Raw genomic sequence first — 18469 nt, 5'->3', positions numbered from 1 at the left:
TGAAAAGTATACATGCAATTTTGATGATTTGAAGTTCCTAAAGTACTTACCTGCAATACCTTTCGAATGAGATATTACATGTAGAATTTGAACCTGTGGTTCTTAAAATAAACTAAGAAAAGATATTTTTCTATATAAAAACCTATTGGCTGGATTTGTCTCTGAGTGTGTGTACCTCATTTATTGTCTATGTGTATGTACAACAAATGCTTAACACTACTCCTTGGATAAGCCTACTGCTCGACCACACTACCACAAAATAGAGCATTAGTATTATCTCTTTTTGCCACTATCTTACCTCTAAGGGGAACCCTTGGACTCTGTGCATACTATTCCTTACTTTGAAATAGTGCATACAGAGCCAACTTCCTACAACTTTCAACTATGGGCCGGCATTCACAACACATTGCAATTACATATGGGCAACCATGCACAGGAGCGAATTTTCGGGTTGTAGAGATGTGCAGTAGCAGCTGCACCTTAAGTGCTCAGAAATGAGTGTTGTATATGTAGGTCTTGTACTTCCACATCACTTTAGTGCTGCCATTCCGAAGGAGTTTAGCACCAAAATAACAAATTGATGTTACTTAATTGGTGGACCTTGCCCCAGCAGTTGCCAAGAGTGCTTAATTCCGGTTGTAGCAGCTCGTGTGGCATTGCATGAATCACTTAGTTTCTCTTAGGTCTGCCTTACATGCAAACAAAATAAATAGAAGCACAAGATGCCAGTGCACCAAAATGGTGACACACTTCTATGACCTAATTCATGGTCTGACAAGTCTGAAATGTTAGCAGCATACGTTCTATGAGAATCCGGGCAGCAGCACCAAGATCCACATCAAGGCTGATGTTTGATAAACTATGTGACATGTGCGTGAAAGCCGTACTTGAAGAATGAAATCCGCCTGGTTGTGGAAGCCAAAGAGGCAATAAAAAGTGCTCTTCTGGAGATTCTAGTAATTGAACTGTTTTACCAAACTTTTAAGTTCGGGCATAGTACTCACTGTTCACGGACACACACATAATGATTTAGCCCCATCGTTGATTATATATGGGGCAATGAGCTGGGTAATCAGATAGTGCCAGGCACCAGCTTAAGAGATCATTTATTGCTCCTAAATTAAAGATGCTGGCCTATTTGTGTATGAACAATTTCACAGTGCATCCGGGATCCTACTGTTCTCAATACATTTAACTTTTGGCAGGTTAGAGAAACTAAGGAAGGTAACCACCTTGGTGTGAATGATGCAGATTTTATTCTTCTCATGGGTGAATCTCGAAGATAATTGAGCATAGGGTTTTGAGAATCTATGTGTATCTACATTGTTGATTATTTTTGGGCAGGGCCCTCTGATTTCAGGGAAATATTCCTACTCTTAAAGGCGAATTCAAACGTGGCTGCATACTGACTGTAAGTGGTAGAGTTCTGTAATTGATGAGTGAGTTGACTACAGAAAAAGTGATTGCCACATTCTGAGGCAGTATAGACAATTACATTGAAAATTGGCGAATTTGTTGAATTATCTTTTCCACCAGAACGTATGGTTTATTGAATACTGTTTGACAAATATGCTCTTTAAATGGGTTATTTGAATCATTTAAGAATTAATTTGGATGCTTTTCTGGTTTCTGCTGTATGACTTTATAGTTTGTTTCCATGAAGCCTTTATTTAGACCTGTGCTTTGTGCTTTCCTAGTTTAAAAAAAATCAACCGGATAAATGTAATTTTTATCTTCAGAAAATGAACTTACTTTAAAACAAAGAACTTGCTAGACTAAGGGCCTGATTTATAGACCACGTAGGAGACAATGGAAATTATATTTCTGCAGAAGGGATATATATTACCGTTGTGACGCAATAACCCATCCACCGAAATATAAATGAGGTCATAATTTCCATCCCCAAGATAAAATAATCTTATACATTGCCAGAAATATGGCCGCTACTTCCAGAAAATTTGCTGTGCACACAAGCAGAAAAAATGTAGGAAGGAGAAAGGAAATGTCCATATATTGACTTGGCAGTATCCTGTAGGCTGCACATAATGTCATGGAAATCAACAACGTTGTAAAGTTTGAAGTGACTCAAGTTGTTTCCCATCAGTTCTGAGTTATGTTGAAAGGATACACTAAATACTCTGTTATTCCTGAAGAGCAACTAATTTGTTTCTGAGAATTCTACTGCTTCGTGCCTTGAATTCTTAGAAAATTGCTTTCATGCTTTAGCCTTTAGAAGATTGGTTGAGTGATCAGACGTAGTTGATAGAGATGCAGTGGTGAGTGAGTTTTTGCATGTTCCTGGGACATTCTGCCAGTAATCTTTGTGCACCATAAGCATGGCTTTGAATATTATTCTGTCTTCTACTGGCAAACAATTAGGTGCTTTCAGTATGCGTTTTACATGATCATGCTTTTGGACATGTCGGCACAGCTTGAATGAATGAGTCCGTAGTTGTTGCATTTTTCTAATCAGCTACTTTAAAGTCAAATATAGACTTAGTTACAATACTCTAGTCCTGCTTCTACCAAGGAACTAATCAGCTCGAACTAGTAGGTGCAATGGAATGAGGACTGGATATTTTGGAGCAAGAATGAGCAGACTGCATTGATTTTGGTTGGAAAAGACCTGGCAACGTACCTTCATGTACCCAGGAACTGAATTATGCAGGTTTTTTGCCATTCATAAGGAATGTGGTTTTGGCCAGTTACGCCAAAAACTAAGGCCCATATTTATACTTTTTTAGCGCCGCATTTGCGTCGTAAATATGGGCCTAAATCTCTGTTTTGGTTTCATTGAAACAAATATTTTTTTCCTGTATCCATGTGCTTTACATGTAGTCAATTTCTGTCAGGGGCTTTACACCTACATGCCAGTAAAACAATGAAAAGGAGAATGGTTAATAAAACCAAAATGTCCTTGCACAGACCATTAACCTTAATTAGTGCGAGGTCACTCATTTTATGTGAGCGTCCTGCATGGGGGTGAAAGGTTGGGCACATTTACTCAGGATCACCATGGCTGAGGCAGCTACTAAGGCCCATTCCTCAGGTCTAAAGAAACAAGACTCCATTTAGTAGGCAAATGCATTTATTGTTTGTTTGCCTCCAGGAGCCATATGTTTTTCCTCAAACAGACCTGAATAAGTCTTCCATCTTACAGGGAAGAAGATTCTAGTAAGAATATGCGTCATAAGCAAAAAATGCTTTTTACAATTTCTAGAAAAGAGTAGCAGGAAAATGCAGATTTCGTAAGCCGACACACAATAGAAGCCCAACATTTGATTTTTCAGATATTACAGGGTTTATTTACTTACCATGTTAAGGTTGCTTTTCTTTTCAAAGCAGCACACTCTTCTTGAAGAGTTAGACACTGGAGATATTCGGTAGAAGAGACTGTTGATTATGTACTGTAATGAAACATCAGAGAAAGCACTTACCATACAGCAGAGGCAGAGTAAATGAATCAGAATTGGAAAGGTCACATAGAAGTGGGGCGACACCGAGAAATAGAGAAACACAACAGAGCTCTATAAGCTGTAACTGATAGCGGTGTGAATGGGTAGTGCACGGTACAAGAGCAGCATGCCAGGCAGAATCCTAAGAAGCTGAAGCGACAGATCTAGAGAGAGAAAAATGGAGCAACAAAATAGATGGTCATTAGTTACCGTGAAGGCTTGCATTAAGAATGATCACTGGCTCAGAGGGCGCAGTAGACCTTCAGTGTGGATTTGTAATTGCAGAAGCTCTCTAATTTGTCAGTAATGTGGTATTGGATTCTTAGCAGCATGGTACAGAAGATGTGATACTCTTGGACGTGGATGTGCCATCAGACCACTTCCTCATTTGGGTTCTGATGACTTCGTGGTATCCAATTGTGAGCACAGTACAGGCAGTAGAAGAAGAGAAGCAATTTAGACTTAAAGGCAAGAGCAACATACCAGAAGCACACTGCTGCCATAGCAAACCAAGAAGAAAGCTATGGGAGAATCCGTACAAAGTATACTAGAGAAGGAAGGCATGGGAAGATACGGACAGAATGAACAGGGGACATGGTCAAGACTGATGGTGTAATGCAGATGAGGATTACACAACTTTGGAGAACGCGGGTTTCTGTAAAAAAGCAACACTGGGCTTAACTGCGAAAGTGAATTTTGAACAGAAAAAGAAATACGAAATGGGGACCTCATTCCAGTTTGTGTGTATCCCAGAGAGACCTCTGGGAAAGGGGTACCTTTACAGTGCAGAGCGCTAATCAAGTACTGTAGATTCCTAGCACCACTAACAAGTGATGTCAAACTTGGCATTTGGGTGGCATGTTCAAGATTAGCGAATAACCATAGTTCTTCTCCATGTGCTTTGGGCAATATTAAACTTATTTGATGGAGTTTAGGCGAGTGAGTGGAAGGGAATACGTTTTTCTTTAACAGGAATTCCTCTCCAGTTCTAAATCTAATCTTAGGGACATATCGTTATTTCATATAATTCATCATTAATCAACCCTCACTACCTCCTATTATCATTCACTAAAATGTTTTCAGAAGGTGCTGATGCACAGAGTAACATATGTTGTTTCTTAAACTGTCTACAACAATGTTTTGCCCTATTCCAAATTAGGCACTCTATAACAGGAAATATGTTTTGGTTGTTTTTTGGGTAAGGTAGATTTTGGTTGCCATTTATAGTTGTTGAAAAAATACTAATAATAAATGTCACTAATTCTTTGTAGAGATATTTGCTAACACATAACATCTCTCTGAACTACCATAAAATGTCATGGTAATTAAATAGTTACCTTCGCCCCTTTTATGGCAGGAATGTTTGATCTCAGCTATTGAAGTAATTCTCTACTTTTTTTTCTTTAGTGAGAAGATGACAAAAACTGCCCCGAGCGGTGAAATTGGTGGTAAGTCTGATGTTGCTTTACTATTTCAATGTATATAATATATGTTCAGTCTTTCATGACGTACTGGGGAGAGTGGGCATATTTTCTGTTTGTAAATGTAAATGAAATACCTTAAATATTGAGAGATTATCCCATGAATCATTTGAGTACGCTGTGTATTGAAGCATTAACCAAATTATTTCATGATGGCCATTAGTAAATATGTGGCGTGCACATGAAATGAACAAGGTGTGCTACACACGAAGATACAATAATTGTAAATCCCACAGTGGTTTGTGGTTTTCAGACAATGCAGTCAGAAACAAGCATTTTCAAAGCCAGTATGTCTCGCCTATACAAGAGCTATTGGCTTTGACATTGTGCTTTTGTCATGCTGTACATTAGTGTGGCTGCTGCTCAGCATGGCTAAATGTTAGTGGTGGGGAATGTCGTAGAGTGGAGTGAGGGAGTAGATTGTTGTAGAGTGGAGTGGGGGAGTAAAGTGTCAGGGTTGAATAGAGTAGATTAGAGTTCAGTGGCAGAGAGTAGTGTAGGGTGGAATAGGGTGGAGTGGGCTGGAGCAGATTGAGGTAGTGGGGTGGATTGGATTGCAGTAGAGTAGAGTGGAGTAGATTGGAGTGAGTTGGATTGAAATGGGGTGAGGTGGATTGGGGTGGGTGGATCGGACTGAATTGATAGGACTCGGGTGGATTAGATTGGGGTTGAGTGGATTGGATTGTTGTGGTTTTGAGTGGGGTGAATTGGAGTGGGGAGGATTGCAGTGGACTTGAGTGGGGTGGATTGGATTCATTGGATTGTAGTGTGGTGGAGTGGAGTGTACTGGGGTGGATTGAACTGGGGTGGATTGGATTGGACTAGAGTGGGGTGGGTTGGAGTGAAGTGGGGTGGGGTTGACTGGACAGGTGTTGGATTGGAATGGGGTGGGGCAGATTGCCCTGAGGTTGGGTGAAGACTGGATTGGAGTGGACTGGGGTAGATTGGATTGCTGTGGACTGAATTGGATTGAGGTGGACTGGATTGGATTGGGGTGGGGTGGATTGGAGTCAAATGTTTTTTTGGGAGTGGGGTGGATTAGCGTGGACTGGATTTGAGTAGGGTGGATTGGACAGCAGTGGCCGGTGAGGTGGGGGGTACTGGACTGGAGTGAGTTGGATTGGATTTGAGTAGGAGGGGTTTGGAGTGGGGTGGATTGGATTGGATAGGGTTGCTTTAATTGGTTTGGGCTGGATTGGACTGGTGTGGGTTGGATTATGGTAGTTTGGATTGGGGTGGATTGGACAGGTGTGGGGTGGATTAAGGTTGACTGTATTGGACTGGGATTGGTTAAGGTGAATTGAATTGTAGTGGGATGGATTAGAGTAGGGTGGACTGGGGTAGAGTAGGGTGCATTGGAGTAGAGTGAAGACAAGTGGGTTGGGTTGGAGTAGAGTGGGCTGGATTGGAGTAGAGTGGGTTGATTGGAGAGTAGTGTGCTGTAGATTGGATTGGAGCGGGATGGGTGGGGTGGATTGGATTTGAGTGGGGTGAATTGAAATGGGTTGGGTGGAATGGATGGGGAGGCTTGGATTGTGTTTTGGACTTGAGTGGGGCAGATTTGTTTGGGTTTGAGCGGGGCAGATTAATTTGGATTGGAGTGGGACAGATTGGTTTGGCCTGGAATGGGGCAGGTTGCAATGGGCAGATTATCTTGGCTTGGAGTGGGCATATTATTTTGGATTGAAGTGGGGCAAATTGCATTGGGGCATATTGATTTTGGATTTAAGCGGTGCAGATTGTTTTGGATTATATTAGTGCAGGCAGATATGTTGGATTGCAGTGGGGAAGACTGGAGTGGAGCAGTTTGTTTTGGATTGGATTGGGGCAGATTGTTCTGGATTGGAGTGGGACACATTTTTTTGGGACTGGAGTTCGGCAGATTTGGTTGGGGCGGATTTGATCAGCATGGGGTGGATTGAACTGGGTTGGATTAGAGTGGGTAGAATGTTTTGGATTCGAGTGGTGTGGATTGTTTTGGGCTGGAGAGGGGCAGATTGTTTTGGGCTGGAGAGGGGCAGATTGTTTTGGGCTGGAGCGGGGCAGAGTGGGGTGGGTGGACAGGGATGCAGTGAGGTGGATTAGATTGGAGTGTGGCGGATTGGACTGGAGTGGGGCTGATTGGACTGGGGAAGATTGCTTTGGACGGGAGTCAGCAGATTGTTTTGAGCTGGAGTGGGAAAGATTTTTTTGGACTGGAATGGGGCATATTGTTTTGGACTGGGGTGGGGCAGATTGTTTTGGACTGGGGTGGGGCAGATTGTTTTTGACTGGCGTTTGGCTGATTGTTTTCAATCTGGTGGGGCAAATTGTTTTGGATTGGAGTGGGGTACTTGGGAGTGGGACAGGTTGTTTTGGACCAGAGTAGGGCGGATTGTTTGGGATTGAAGTGTGGCAGGTTAGAGTGGGGCAGATTGTTTTGGGTTGGAGTGGGGCAGATTGTTTTGGGTTGGAGTGGGGCAGATTGTTTTGGGTTGGAGTGGGGCAGATTGTTTTGGGTTGGAGTGGGGCAGATTGTTTTGGATTGGAGTGGGGCAGATTGTTTTGGATTGGATTGGGGCAGATTGTTTTGGATTGGAGTGGGGCAGATTGTTTTGGATTGGAGTGGGGCAGATTGTTTTGGATTGGAGTGGAGCAGATTGTTTTGGAGTGGAGTGGGGCAGATTGTTTTGGAGTGGAGTGGGGCAGATTGTTTTGGAGTGGAGTGGGGCAGATTGTTTTGGAGTGGAGTGGGGCAGATTGTTTTGGATTGGAGTGGGGCAGATGCTTTTGGATTGGAGTGGGGCAGATTTGTTTAGGACAGATTGTTTTGGATTGGAGTGGGGCAGATTTTTGTGGATTTGCATAGGGTAGATTGTTTTGGAGTGGGGCAGAGTTGAGTGGGGCAGATTGGAGTGGCAAGAGTGTTTTGAACTAGAGTGGGTCAGATTGTTTTGGACTGGAATGGGCAGGTTGCTTTGCACTGGAGTGGGGCAGATAGTTTTGACTTGGAGTGGGGCAGATAGTTTTGACTTGGAGTGGGGCAGATAGTTTTGACTTGGAGTGGGGCAGATAGTTTTGACTTGGAGTAGGGCAGATAGTTTTGACTTGGAGTAGGGCAGATAGTTTTGACTTGGAGTAGGGCAGATAGTTTTGACTTGGAGTAGGGCAGATAGTTTTGACTTGGAGTAGGGCAAATTGTTTTGGATTGGAGTGGGGCAGATTGCACTGGGCAGATTGTTTGGCTTGGAGTGGGGCAAATTGGACTGGGGCATATTGTTTTGGATTGAAGTGGGGGCAGATTGTTTTGGAATGTAGTGAGGCAGATTTGATGGATTGCAGAGGGGCAGACTGGAGCGGGGCAGATTAATCTGGTTTGGAGAGGGGCAGAGTGTTTTGGATTGGAGTAAGGCTGATAGTTTTGGATTGGTATTGTACGGATTGGAGTGGGATAGATTGTTTTGGATTGTAGTAGGGCACTTTGGAGTGGGGCAGATTGGATTGGGGCAGATTGGGGTGAGGTGGAGTGGGGTGGATCGGAGTAAGGTGGACTGGATTGTACTGGGGTGGATGTGATCGGAGTTGGGAGGATTGAAGTGGGTGGGATTAGAGTGGGCAGAATGTTTTGGATTGCAGTGGGGCACATTGTTTTGATTGGAGTGGGGCACATTGTTTTGGATTTCTGTAATGGAGTGGGGCAGACCATTTTGGATTGAAGTGGGGCAGATTGAAGGGGGGGGTTTGAGACTATTTGAGTGTGGATGAAGTGAGGTGGATTAGATGGAGTGTGGCAGATTGGACAGGAGTGGGGCAGATTGTTTTGGACTGGGGTGGGACAGGTTGTTTTGGATCGGAGAAGGGCAGATTGTTTGGGATTGGAGTGGGGCAGATTAAAGTGGGGCGGATTGTTTTGGATTGGTGTGAGGCAGGTTGTTTTGGACTGGAGTGTGGGCAGTTGTCTTGGATTGGAGTGGGGACGTTTGTCTTGGACTGGAGTGGGGCAGATTGTTTTGGACTGGGGTGGGGCAGAATGATTTAGCCTGGCGTGGGGCAGATTGTTTTGGATTGGGGAAGATTGTTTTGGGGTGGGGCAGATTGTTTTGGATTGGGGTGGGGAGTTTATTTAGGATTGGAGTGGGGTAGATTGGAGTGGGACAGGTTGTTTTGGATCGGAATAGGGCAGATTGCTTGGGACTGGAGTGGGACAGGTTAGAGTGAGGCATATTGTTTTGGATTGGAGTAGGGCAGATTGTTTTGGACTGGAGTGGGGACGATTGTTTTGGACTGGGGTGGGCAGATTGATTTGGAGTGGGGTGGGGCTGATTGTTGTGGATTGGAGTGGGGAAGATTGTTTTGGATTGCTGTATTGGAGTGTGGCAGATAGTTGTGGATTGGAGTGGGGCAGAGTGGGGTGGGGTGGGAGGATTGGAGTGTGATGGATTTGAGTAGATTAGGATGAGTGGTTTGGATTGAAATGGGGACGGATTGGAGTGGAGTGGTTTGGGGCATACTGCATGATAATGTGTTAAAAGCATAATTTCGAACATTACACATATGAAAGAAACCATGTTGCTTTGCAATATTTAGAACAAGATAATAGTCATCTTTTTGAGAAAAGTGCCCATGAGCAAAAACAAAACATGAGTGCATAGTGAGAAAAGAAGACTTGTCCAACAAAAAAAAAGGTAACTGTAGAAAATACAACTTTGCAATTTTTTTTGTCCTGTTGGGCATGTCACTGACAGTCACGTGCCTTCTGTTTGCAAGGCGCTAGAAGTTAAAGAACAAAATAGTACCTCGGTCACGTCGGGAGCAGCAGACGAGCACTGATTAAGGTGAATCAATCAGTGCTTGGTCCCTGCTCCACAAAGAGGAACAGAAATGATGATATCCCACCCATGGCCAATTACAAGGCTCTAAAGAAGAGTACCACACAATCCAACAAAACATAAGCTATGGGTGGGCTCCAAGCCCTTTTTTAAATACAGTAGTGCCTTGCAAGCGATACTCATGCTATCGCAGATGTGAGCCTAAAAATGAGGCAGCTGATGTTGTGAGTGGTTCTTCGATAGAAAACAACAGAGGAAATCCAATGCATGAAATGAGGAAGAGATAAACAAGAATTATAACACAATGCTAAAATAATTATGCATTTTTATATGCTGTTCCTGTAAAAACTGAATTTATTTCTGAGCCAACAAGGAGCACTTTCGCTTTTATAAGCGAAACAGTATGGGACAGAAGCACAATCTGCGAGGCCAATAGAGAGAGAAAAATGTTGCTGGTGTGAGAGAAAAAAGAAACAAAACACGTGAATGTATGAAAAAGACTGTGTGCTTCTTTGTGTGTACTTCGGATTACTAGAAAGGTTTAAATTGGACTTTTCGGGCACATCACAAAGCACTACGAACAATTCGCAGAATCAAGAAGCCCTAAATAGAATGCAAGCACACTAAAGCGAGATGCAAAAGTAACAAAGTGAAGTTCATTGCATGGACCGAAGCAGTGGGATTCATGGTAGTGACTGCACTGGCGGCTGTTGATTAAAAAAAGAAAACGTGATTGCTAGTTTAATTAGAGAATGTAGAAACTGCGGATAATTGATGCTCCGTTGGGTACCCACTTAATTTCCATTTGTGCAGTCTCCACAGTAAATGTAAATATGAACTTGCCTAATTTTGAGAGTTAGGCGAGATGGAAAAACAAGTCTTGGTCACGTCTGTATTTCATTTTTTGTGGAAAGGAACATTTTATTGTTAGAGAAATTGGTAGATTTGTGTTTGTAACCTTGTGTTTGATTTATTTCCAGGGCTTGGTGGTACATTTTTCTTGCACATTTGATCAATAAACGTCAGAGATTGTTTTCCCTGCTTAGAATTAATGTTAGCAATGAAAGCATGTTTGTAAAGAGAAAATATGTTCTGAAGTGACAATTCTGTGTGTGTGTGTATATATATAACACACACACACACTACATATAAAGACGTATACAGACATCTTATATGTGCACAAGTAGACAGTGTGTTATATGTATTTCTCTTATCAAGGAATAGGAGGCCATGGCTCAGGGATGCCCAAGTAAGGGTGACTCGTGAAAGCCCTCATGTACCTGATGAGTGAAATGCATGTAATAGGAAGCATTTTTGGTTAATATGTTCGCCCGATTGTTCTAAACTGAAACTGGGTGTCACGGTTTTTTTTTTTTAACCAATCTACGACCTTTCTTGTCCGAGGGAAGAACTAGAATACCCGGTGCATTTGAAATATGCCACCTTGCCCGCAGCTCTGAGTTTGATTTATTTACTGTGCTAGTCACATAATTTTCTTTTACACTTAATCGATATATCCCAGCTGCACTTTCCCTTGCCAGGAATTAATCTAATCGGCGGTGTGACATGTTTGTAAAATTCTGAAACCGTCAGTGTTGTGTGGCTGCACGTTTTCTATACACGAGAGAGCAGGAGACTCCTACAGAATCCGTTTCAAGACGATATGTCAGCACATCATCTTCATGCTTGTTTGTCTTAATTTTGAGGACAGAAAGGCATCTATGTACTGCCAATATTTGGCCTAGTATTTTGAGTTCCTGCCCAGTGCTAGTTCTTAACAGTGAAGGATTAGGGAGATTGTTATTTATTCCTGAAAGCTCAAACTCCCTGCATCATCATGGGCTCCGAAAACACATCCCCTGCTTCTGGATGGCTAGGTCACCTACATCAGGTTCCACGGTGACCCACATGAATTCTCTCTTTGGAAATTGCTTTTGGCAGTAATCAACTTCCATAAAGTCTAGGTTGGAGGACTGGTCCGCTTGGACTTTAAAATCAAGAAGGAAGAGAAATAAATTAAAAGCATCCAGAACCTACCTCATGTAGAGGGACATAATGAAAGTGGATGTAGAGTGGTTTGTGATCAGACATTAACCGGTTCAGAATTCTTGTACGGTGATGTAAAAGTGCCCCGCTAACTAAGCTTCACTATCGGCAATACAAAGAATGTGAAGTTTTCTGTAAGAATATGTCCGCACTTTTGGTCAGCTGCTTCACTGAGAAGGGTCTTTCAAAAATGGATCCGAAGTGGACAGTATTAGAATAAGTTAAAACAAAGTTATATAGAATTGCAGAGAGGTTATCATTGCACGTGGAAGCGTGTCTACACACTGAAGAAAGGGGTCTAATTGAGATTCAGAATATCTGATCCTGGAAACAATGAACATGCCACCTAACTCAAAATGGAATAAATGCCACGCATGAGGATCCATAAATAGTGCCTAATTAAGAGTGTGACAAACTGGTTAATCCATCACAAATGTGATGGCTATCCTGTCCTCCTTATTACAAATGCATTAAGTTGAATAGCACGTTTGTGATGGGAGTGAGTACCCGTCCACCAAACTCTAAATCAGGCCATAGGTCTAGATCTCCTGGCACTTGGGAAAGATGCATTTCATTTAAATATTGGATTGGCACTATGTTACCTAATAACAGAATGACGACAAAGTTTGAAACAATGAAAGCATTATTCCTGCCAAGACAAAATAAAACACAACAGTGAATCTTCCATCGAAAATCACAGTGGACTTCAGCTTGATTAACAAGGTATAGGTATGAATATGCAACCAAGAGATGGCACACACTGCATCACCATAACATTGTGGCACACTTAATCTCCGAGCAAAATTGAAAACTGGTCCTTTCTTAGTCTTCTGTTTGACTGCTAGAGGAAATGAGCAGCAACTACACACGCAAATGAATCAGAAAGGATGCTGCATGATTAAGAGAAAACAAGATGAGGTTTTGGGGCAAGGAATAACATGCTGAATAATAGGGTTGATTCAGGCTAAACCACTAATCATTGTAAAAAGAATGCTCTGCTGACTATAAATAAATCGCTCAAAAACTCTTCCAGGGGAGGTGAGCGTTTAATGACAGCACTGGTGAGAGTACAAATAGGAGTACCCATGTCTAAAATAATTTAGAACTTTTTTTTAACCCACACAGATCAACTAGCGAACAACACAAAGGCTACACATTTTTTTCTTACATTGAAATCGACTACATTACTAATTGGTATGTTTTTCTACACATTTAGACTAGGAAATTTAAGGCCCCGGAGTATCTTGCAAGTCCTCAAGAAGACCTTCAAAAAAGATTTTTACTCTGCAGCACGAGGTTGAAGAGCACAGTATTGCTGTATCTCTGAAGAGTGCAAGATAAACACAAACTTGATTAGCCAAGGGAACTCTCATACTTAGTGAAGGACACGTAAAAGGATACACATTCCCCTTTATCTTCAGAGGAAGGGATTTGTTTGTTACACAGGTGCACCCTGTAGAAGAGGGTCATCCAGTCATTCTTGATCCTCAAACATCTGTTGCATATTTGTGTTCATACGAATAACTGGAGGGGATAGTCTAATTTCAATTAGTACAAATGTATTTTTAAGTGAGATCTGTGGTACCAAGGCCCAGTTTTACAAGGCCCTAGCGCCTCCTTGTGCCACATTAGCATCATTTTTTTACGCTGTGGCTCAAGGATGTTATTTTCACTGTGCCATTTTAACAAAGTGGCAGAATGTATGCATTGCATCACTTTAAGACCCCTTTCGCCACACTATGCCTTCGTCAGGCATAATGTATTAAAGAGGGGGGCGTTCTGGCGTTACGAGGCCCACAAAAATGGCACAGTGAAATGTACAAGATTTCATGGCGCCATTTTTGGCATAATTTTTAATGCCTGCTCATTGCAGGCGTTAAAGTGATGCACCCATTGTAATCAGTGGACCTCCTTGCACCTTGCTGCACTAGCGTCAACATTTTTGACATTAGTGCAGCAAAGCTTAAAAAATGTTGATGCTTTTGTCCTAACGTGCGCAATTATGTGCCGTATTGTAAACACGGCACAACCATGGTGTCAGGTGTCTGTCGGGGCACACAAGAAAAGTGGTGCATGGTGACCAATGCACCACTTTCTTGTAAATCTGCCCCTAAATATGGTGAGTGGTAACATCGTACTAGGGGATGGATCACATAATGGATATTATGATTTTGAAAATGGTTATGATTTTCCCAAACTTTGTGTTTGAAAGTTGCTAAAAAGTATTGACAACTGTTATGCTAAAAATTGTCCTCTGGAATTGGTACATAGGCTATAGATCAATCTATCTCCAATGGCTGATAAAGGGTGAGCCCCATTTTTTTAACGACCATGCACAGTTCTGGCACAGTAGATGTCCTGGCACATGAACAGTCCTGTTAAATGAACAACCCTCATATTGAAGCAACATAGTTGCACCAGAGTATCCCATATATATTTTTAACAGCAACAGGCACCCGAGGAGGCCTGGCACACTAACAATCACATTGAATTATTTGAGCAGCACCCTTAGAATGCTAGCTCATTGAGTTACTCCCTGGTATTATTGGACATGCAGGCAAATAATTGAGTCTCTGTAGTGCGTGTTTGCAATGGTTCTGAGATTTTATTTCTAGGTATATGTGTAGGTGTTCCCCGGACATCAGCTATAACGAGCCTGTGATACCCTGCCACATCATAAGAGCTGGACTTATTTCTCCTGGATCAAGGTATTATAATGGCAGTTTTATCTGCTGATAAATAATGGTTACCTTTGTCCTAGGGGTTCAAATATTTGGTTGCTTTCATAATTTATACCAGACATAATTTTCTAGTGGCTGCATAAGTATACATGCCACTGCCATGCATGCTGTGATCTATTGGATAATTTTATGAGCTCCTGTTTATGGTTTAACTGTTATTGTGTGACATACATGTTGGAAATGGCCCTTTCTGTAGTCACCCCCAAACTATTTGCCTTTCTCCATTTATCTGACTTTTTTGATGGCTTTAGGACTCTGTGCATTTTACAACTGCTGCCTAGTGCTAAGTACTTGTGCCCTCTCCCCTAAACTTGGTAATATTGTCTTATCCCCAATTGCCATTTTTTATTTACCTAAAGGTCCATAGTAAAGTACTTTACATGTGCCCAGGGCCTGTAAATTAAATGCTACTTGTGTGTCTGCAGCACTGATTGTGCCACCCACTTAAGTAACCCTTTAACCATGTCTCCCGCCTGCCATTGCAGAGCCTATGTGTGCAGTTTTAGACTGCAATGCCGACTTGGCAGAATAAAATTTTTGCCAGGACCAAAGCATCCCTTTTTATACATATGTCCCCCTAAGATAGGCCCTGGACAATCCAGAGGGCAGGGTGCAGTGTATTTAAAAGGCAGGGCATGTACTTTTAAGTTTTATATGTCCATGTAGTGAAAAACTCCCAAAGTCGTTTTTCACTACAGCAAGACCTATCTCTTCCATAGGATCACCTTGGGACTACTTTATTATATCTTATAAGTGTAATTCACAATCTGGAAGACATACGTTTTTCGAGTCTGGTGTCTCCTAAATCACAGTTTAAAATGACAATATATGGTGAAGTCAGAATTTAAATTATATTTCTGAAAATGCCACTTTCAGAAATTTGGCATTTTCTTATGTTAGCCATTTGGTGCCTGCTGCCTGTCGCTGATCACTTATCTGGGGTGGGTGACAGCTGAACTTTGTGTATTCTTAGACAGCCACACACTATGGGAGCTTAGGTGTGACCTTATGGACCATCCACATCCTGATGGGCTGTCCTGGATAGGATGAGAGGGAGGAACTGGGCACAGCCTCACACTTACACCTCAATAGGCAGTGTCCTGTCCCACACAAAGGGCTGCATAAGCTCCTGTAGTGAGTCTGGAACCAGGGTAAAAGGGGCTTGACCTCTGTGCCCTTCAAAGGGCTTGTCTTTGAAGTCTCCCCCACTTAAAAGGCCAAATTGGGTCTAAGTACTGGAACTCCGATGCCATCAACTCAATACACTTTTGGACGTGTGGATACTCTGCAAGGAAGAAGGACTGCTGTGCTACTACAAACGCTACCATTCTGCTAGGCTACTATCCTACTGGACTCCTACTTTCCTGTGCTGACCTGCTGCCATGTTGCCTGGGAGTAAGAAGCCCTGGACCCACATCTCTCCACCTCAGAACCCAGAGTGACTGGTCTCCTGTTTTCCGAAGTCTCAGGGACACAAAGACTTCCAGCTTATCTGCATCTGCACCTGGACTCTGCCATTGGTGAGTCTGCCCTGCTAAGTGATGCCTTCCTAGTCTGGGATCCTTGGAAGTGAGGCCTAAAAGTGAAATTTTTTGCATCTCATCCTGATAGAGTTGCCTTGGGGATCCTACCTTTGTAAGTCTTGTTTCCAAAGTTCCAACTCTACTTTCAGCCCAGGTAATTCTAGTAAACAAACACAAATGATGGACAGAATGTGGAACCACTCAAACATTCACCCCCAGTCACAGATCTGGGTTTAATCCGCCAATTCTTTTGCTCACCATGCCACCCAAGTTTGGACCCAGCCATTTGCAAATCAGTCTTGACCCTGTTCCCCATGGGAACAGTCCAGCTCGAACTGCCAGGCCAGGTCCTCGCTGGACCAGAAACAAACTTTCTGGGACCGGTTTCAGGGAATCACCCTTCATCAGCCAGGCTGTCGGAATCCAGAGGCATAGTGAGCCCAAGACCCACGTCTGGGCATACCCTGTGCACTTAGAGCGACAAAAGCAAACAAACACAAATGATTGACGGAATGTGGAACCAATCAAACATTCATCCCCAGTCCCAGATCTGGGTTTAATCCATCAATTATTTTCCTTACCATGCCACCCCAGTTTGGACCAAGCCATTTGCAAATCAGTCTTGACTCTGTTCCCCATGGGAACAGTCCAGCTCTCAAAGCAGGCCTCAATTTCCACTTTTCGTGAAACAATTTTTGTCTGAGACACATTCAGATGCATCAAGTTCTTCATAACGTGGGCCTTACTTTGGGTAAGAATGACAGCCCTAGGATGAACCTTATTATCTAGCATTTCTGTAGTGCAACTTGTTAAGGAGTACCTCTGTTGAGGAAGAAAAAATGAGCTGGTTGTCCTTGAATTATTTTTGCTCTTTGAGGAGCATGTTGCATTGTAGATAGGAGCTCTTGAGAAGCAGAAAAGTGTCAACCAGCTGCCACAGGGCCATTCAATGCCAAACACCTTCCCTTTGACAAATGGTTACTATAAAGTATCAAGGACACTTGCCATGATTTATGACAGCATTCCTGAGTTCTCCTTCCGAGTGCAGCCCAAGCGCTCTCCATTGCCACGTTGGGCAGTCCAAAAAGAGGCTCACCCCTTGGCGTCTGTTTACCATGAGCATTCAAAATCCTTGAGATCAGGACGTGGTAACTCTAGCACCGGTCAGCAAGGATCTCCCCGTTTCTCCGCAGGTTGAAAGGCCCAACTCTCATGACCCTAACATTACTGCTCATCTCTGCATCACCACCATGAAAGCAAATTGAAGGAGCTAGCATCCGGATCCTCTCAAATTAAAGCTCTCGCGATTATGTTACAACCGCATAGAAGTCTCCATGGACATCGCTTAAGTCTCCAAGCACAGGTCTGTTCCCCATCTGAACCACTTAAGCCATCCTCCACATGGCTAAGACCTGTAAAGAGATGAATTCCTATCTAGATCTTCACCCAAAATAAAACATCCATGTTAGCTATTGTATTTGGAAAATATATTTTATGATGTACATTTTTGGGCCCCATGTTTTTTTTTTAAAGAAAAATGGCAACACACCCTAATTTGCCCATTGGGCTTACTGGCTCCTTCGTAGTATTAAGTGTTCCAGGTCTGCTTATGATTCCTATACACGTGTGGAGCAATGGAGACTACATCCAAGAAAACCGTGGCAGTACCATAAACGGATTCTAGCAAAGAATCACTTGCACATGATCCAAACCCCCCTAGAGATGGCAACAAAGGGCCAGTTCCATCATCATACAAATGCTCTAGTTATTCCACTGCAGGATCATTTACATCACAAGACAAACCTGATATGGGGTCCAGCAAGGATCACATGTATCGTCACAGAAACACACTATGAATTCCAGCATACAATCTCTTACTTCATGATACCATTGCGAGTGGGGCTCTAGGTAATTCATACAATGTTTTCTCACAGGGTGGAAATTGTGTTCATTTCTGAAAGCAAAAGGAAAACACACAAAAATCAGATGAATATAATAATTGTTACATCACACATCGATATTTTATCCAAAGTCAGTAGATTGTAAGGAGGCTAGATCTGCTGCCAAGCCCCTACAATATGTTTTTGGAGGTGGACGTGCTCCCAGTTTCTGTTTTGTTTCTTATTAAGCAGCATATACGAGAAGCAATTCATATACAAATACAATGTTATGTCGCCAAGGGTGCTAACATTTGACAATCACTCACATCAGCATTCATTAGACCAGTACGAACTAAAGTGGCAATGTGCAATAATACAACTGATTTGGATAAAAAAAAAAAAAATCAAACTTCATTGTATATTGATGTATATTATAATATTTATAAACAATGGAAAAGTACTAACGATGTAGACAGACACCATCCATAACAAGCAATCTTACAAATTACAAGAATTAATAATAAAACATCCTGTC

General features: G+C 42.4%; 1 protein-coding gene across 12 annotated transcripts in view; it reads left to right on the top strand.

Moving 5' to 3' along the window:
* The window catches only part of KIAA1217 (KIAA1217 ortholog), a 1319791-nt gene that overhangs the window by 1102922 nt on the left and 198400 nt on the right, over positions 1 to 18469 (top strand). For all 12 annotated transcript variants that reach the window (XM_069211370.1, XM_069211371.1, XM_069211380.1 and 9 more), the window contains one exon: positions 4863 to 4903. In XM_069211370.1, coding sequence (XP_069067471.1) covers positions 4863 to 4903 — 41 coding nt within the window. The remainder of the gene's footprint in view (positions 1 to 4862; positions 4904 to 18469) is intronic.

Source organism: Pleurodeles waltl, chromosome 10 (assembly GCF_031143425.1).
Source record: "Pleurodeles waltl isolate 20211129_DDA chromosome 10, aPleWal1.hap1.20221129, whole genome shotgun sequence".
NCBI lineage: Eukaryota > Metazoa > Chordata > Amphibia > Caudata > Salamandridae > Pleurodeles > Pleurodeles waltl.
This window is presented reverse-complemented; position numbering and strand designations above follow the sequence as displayed.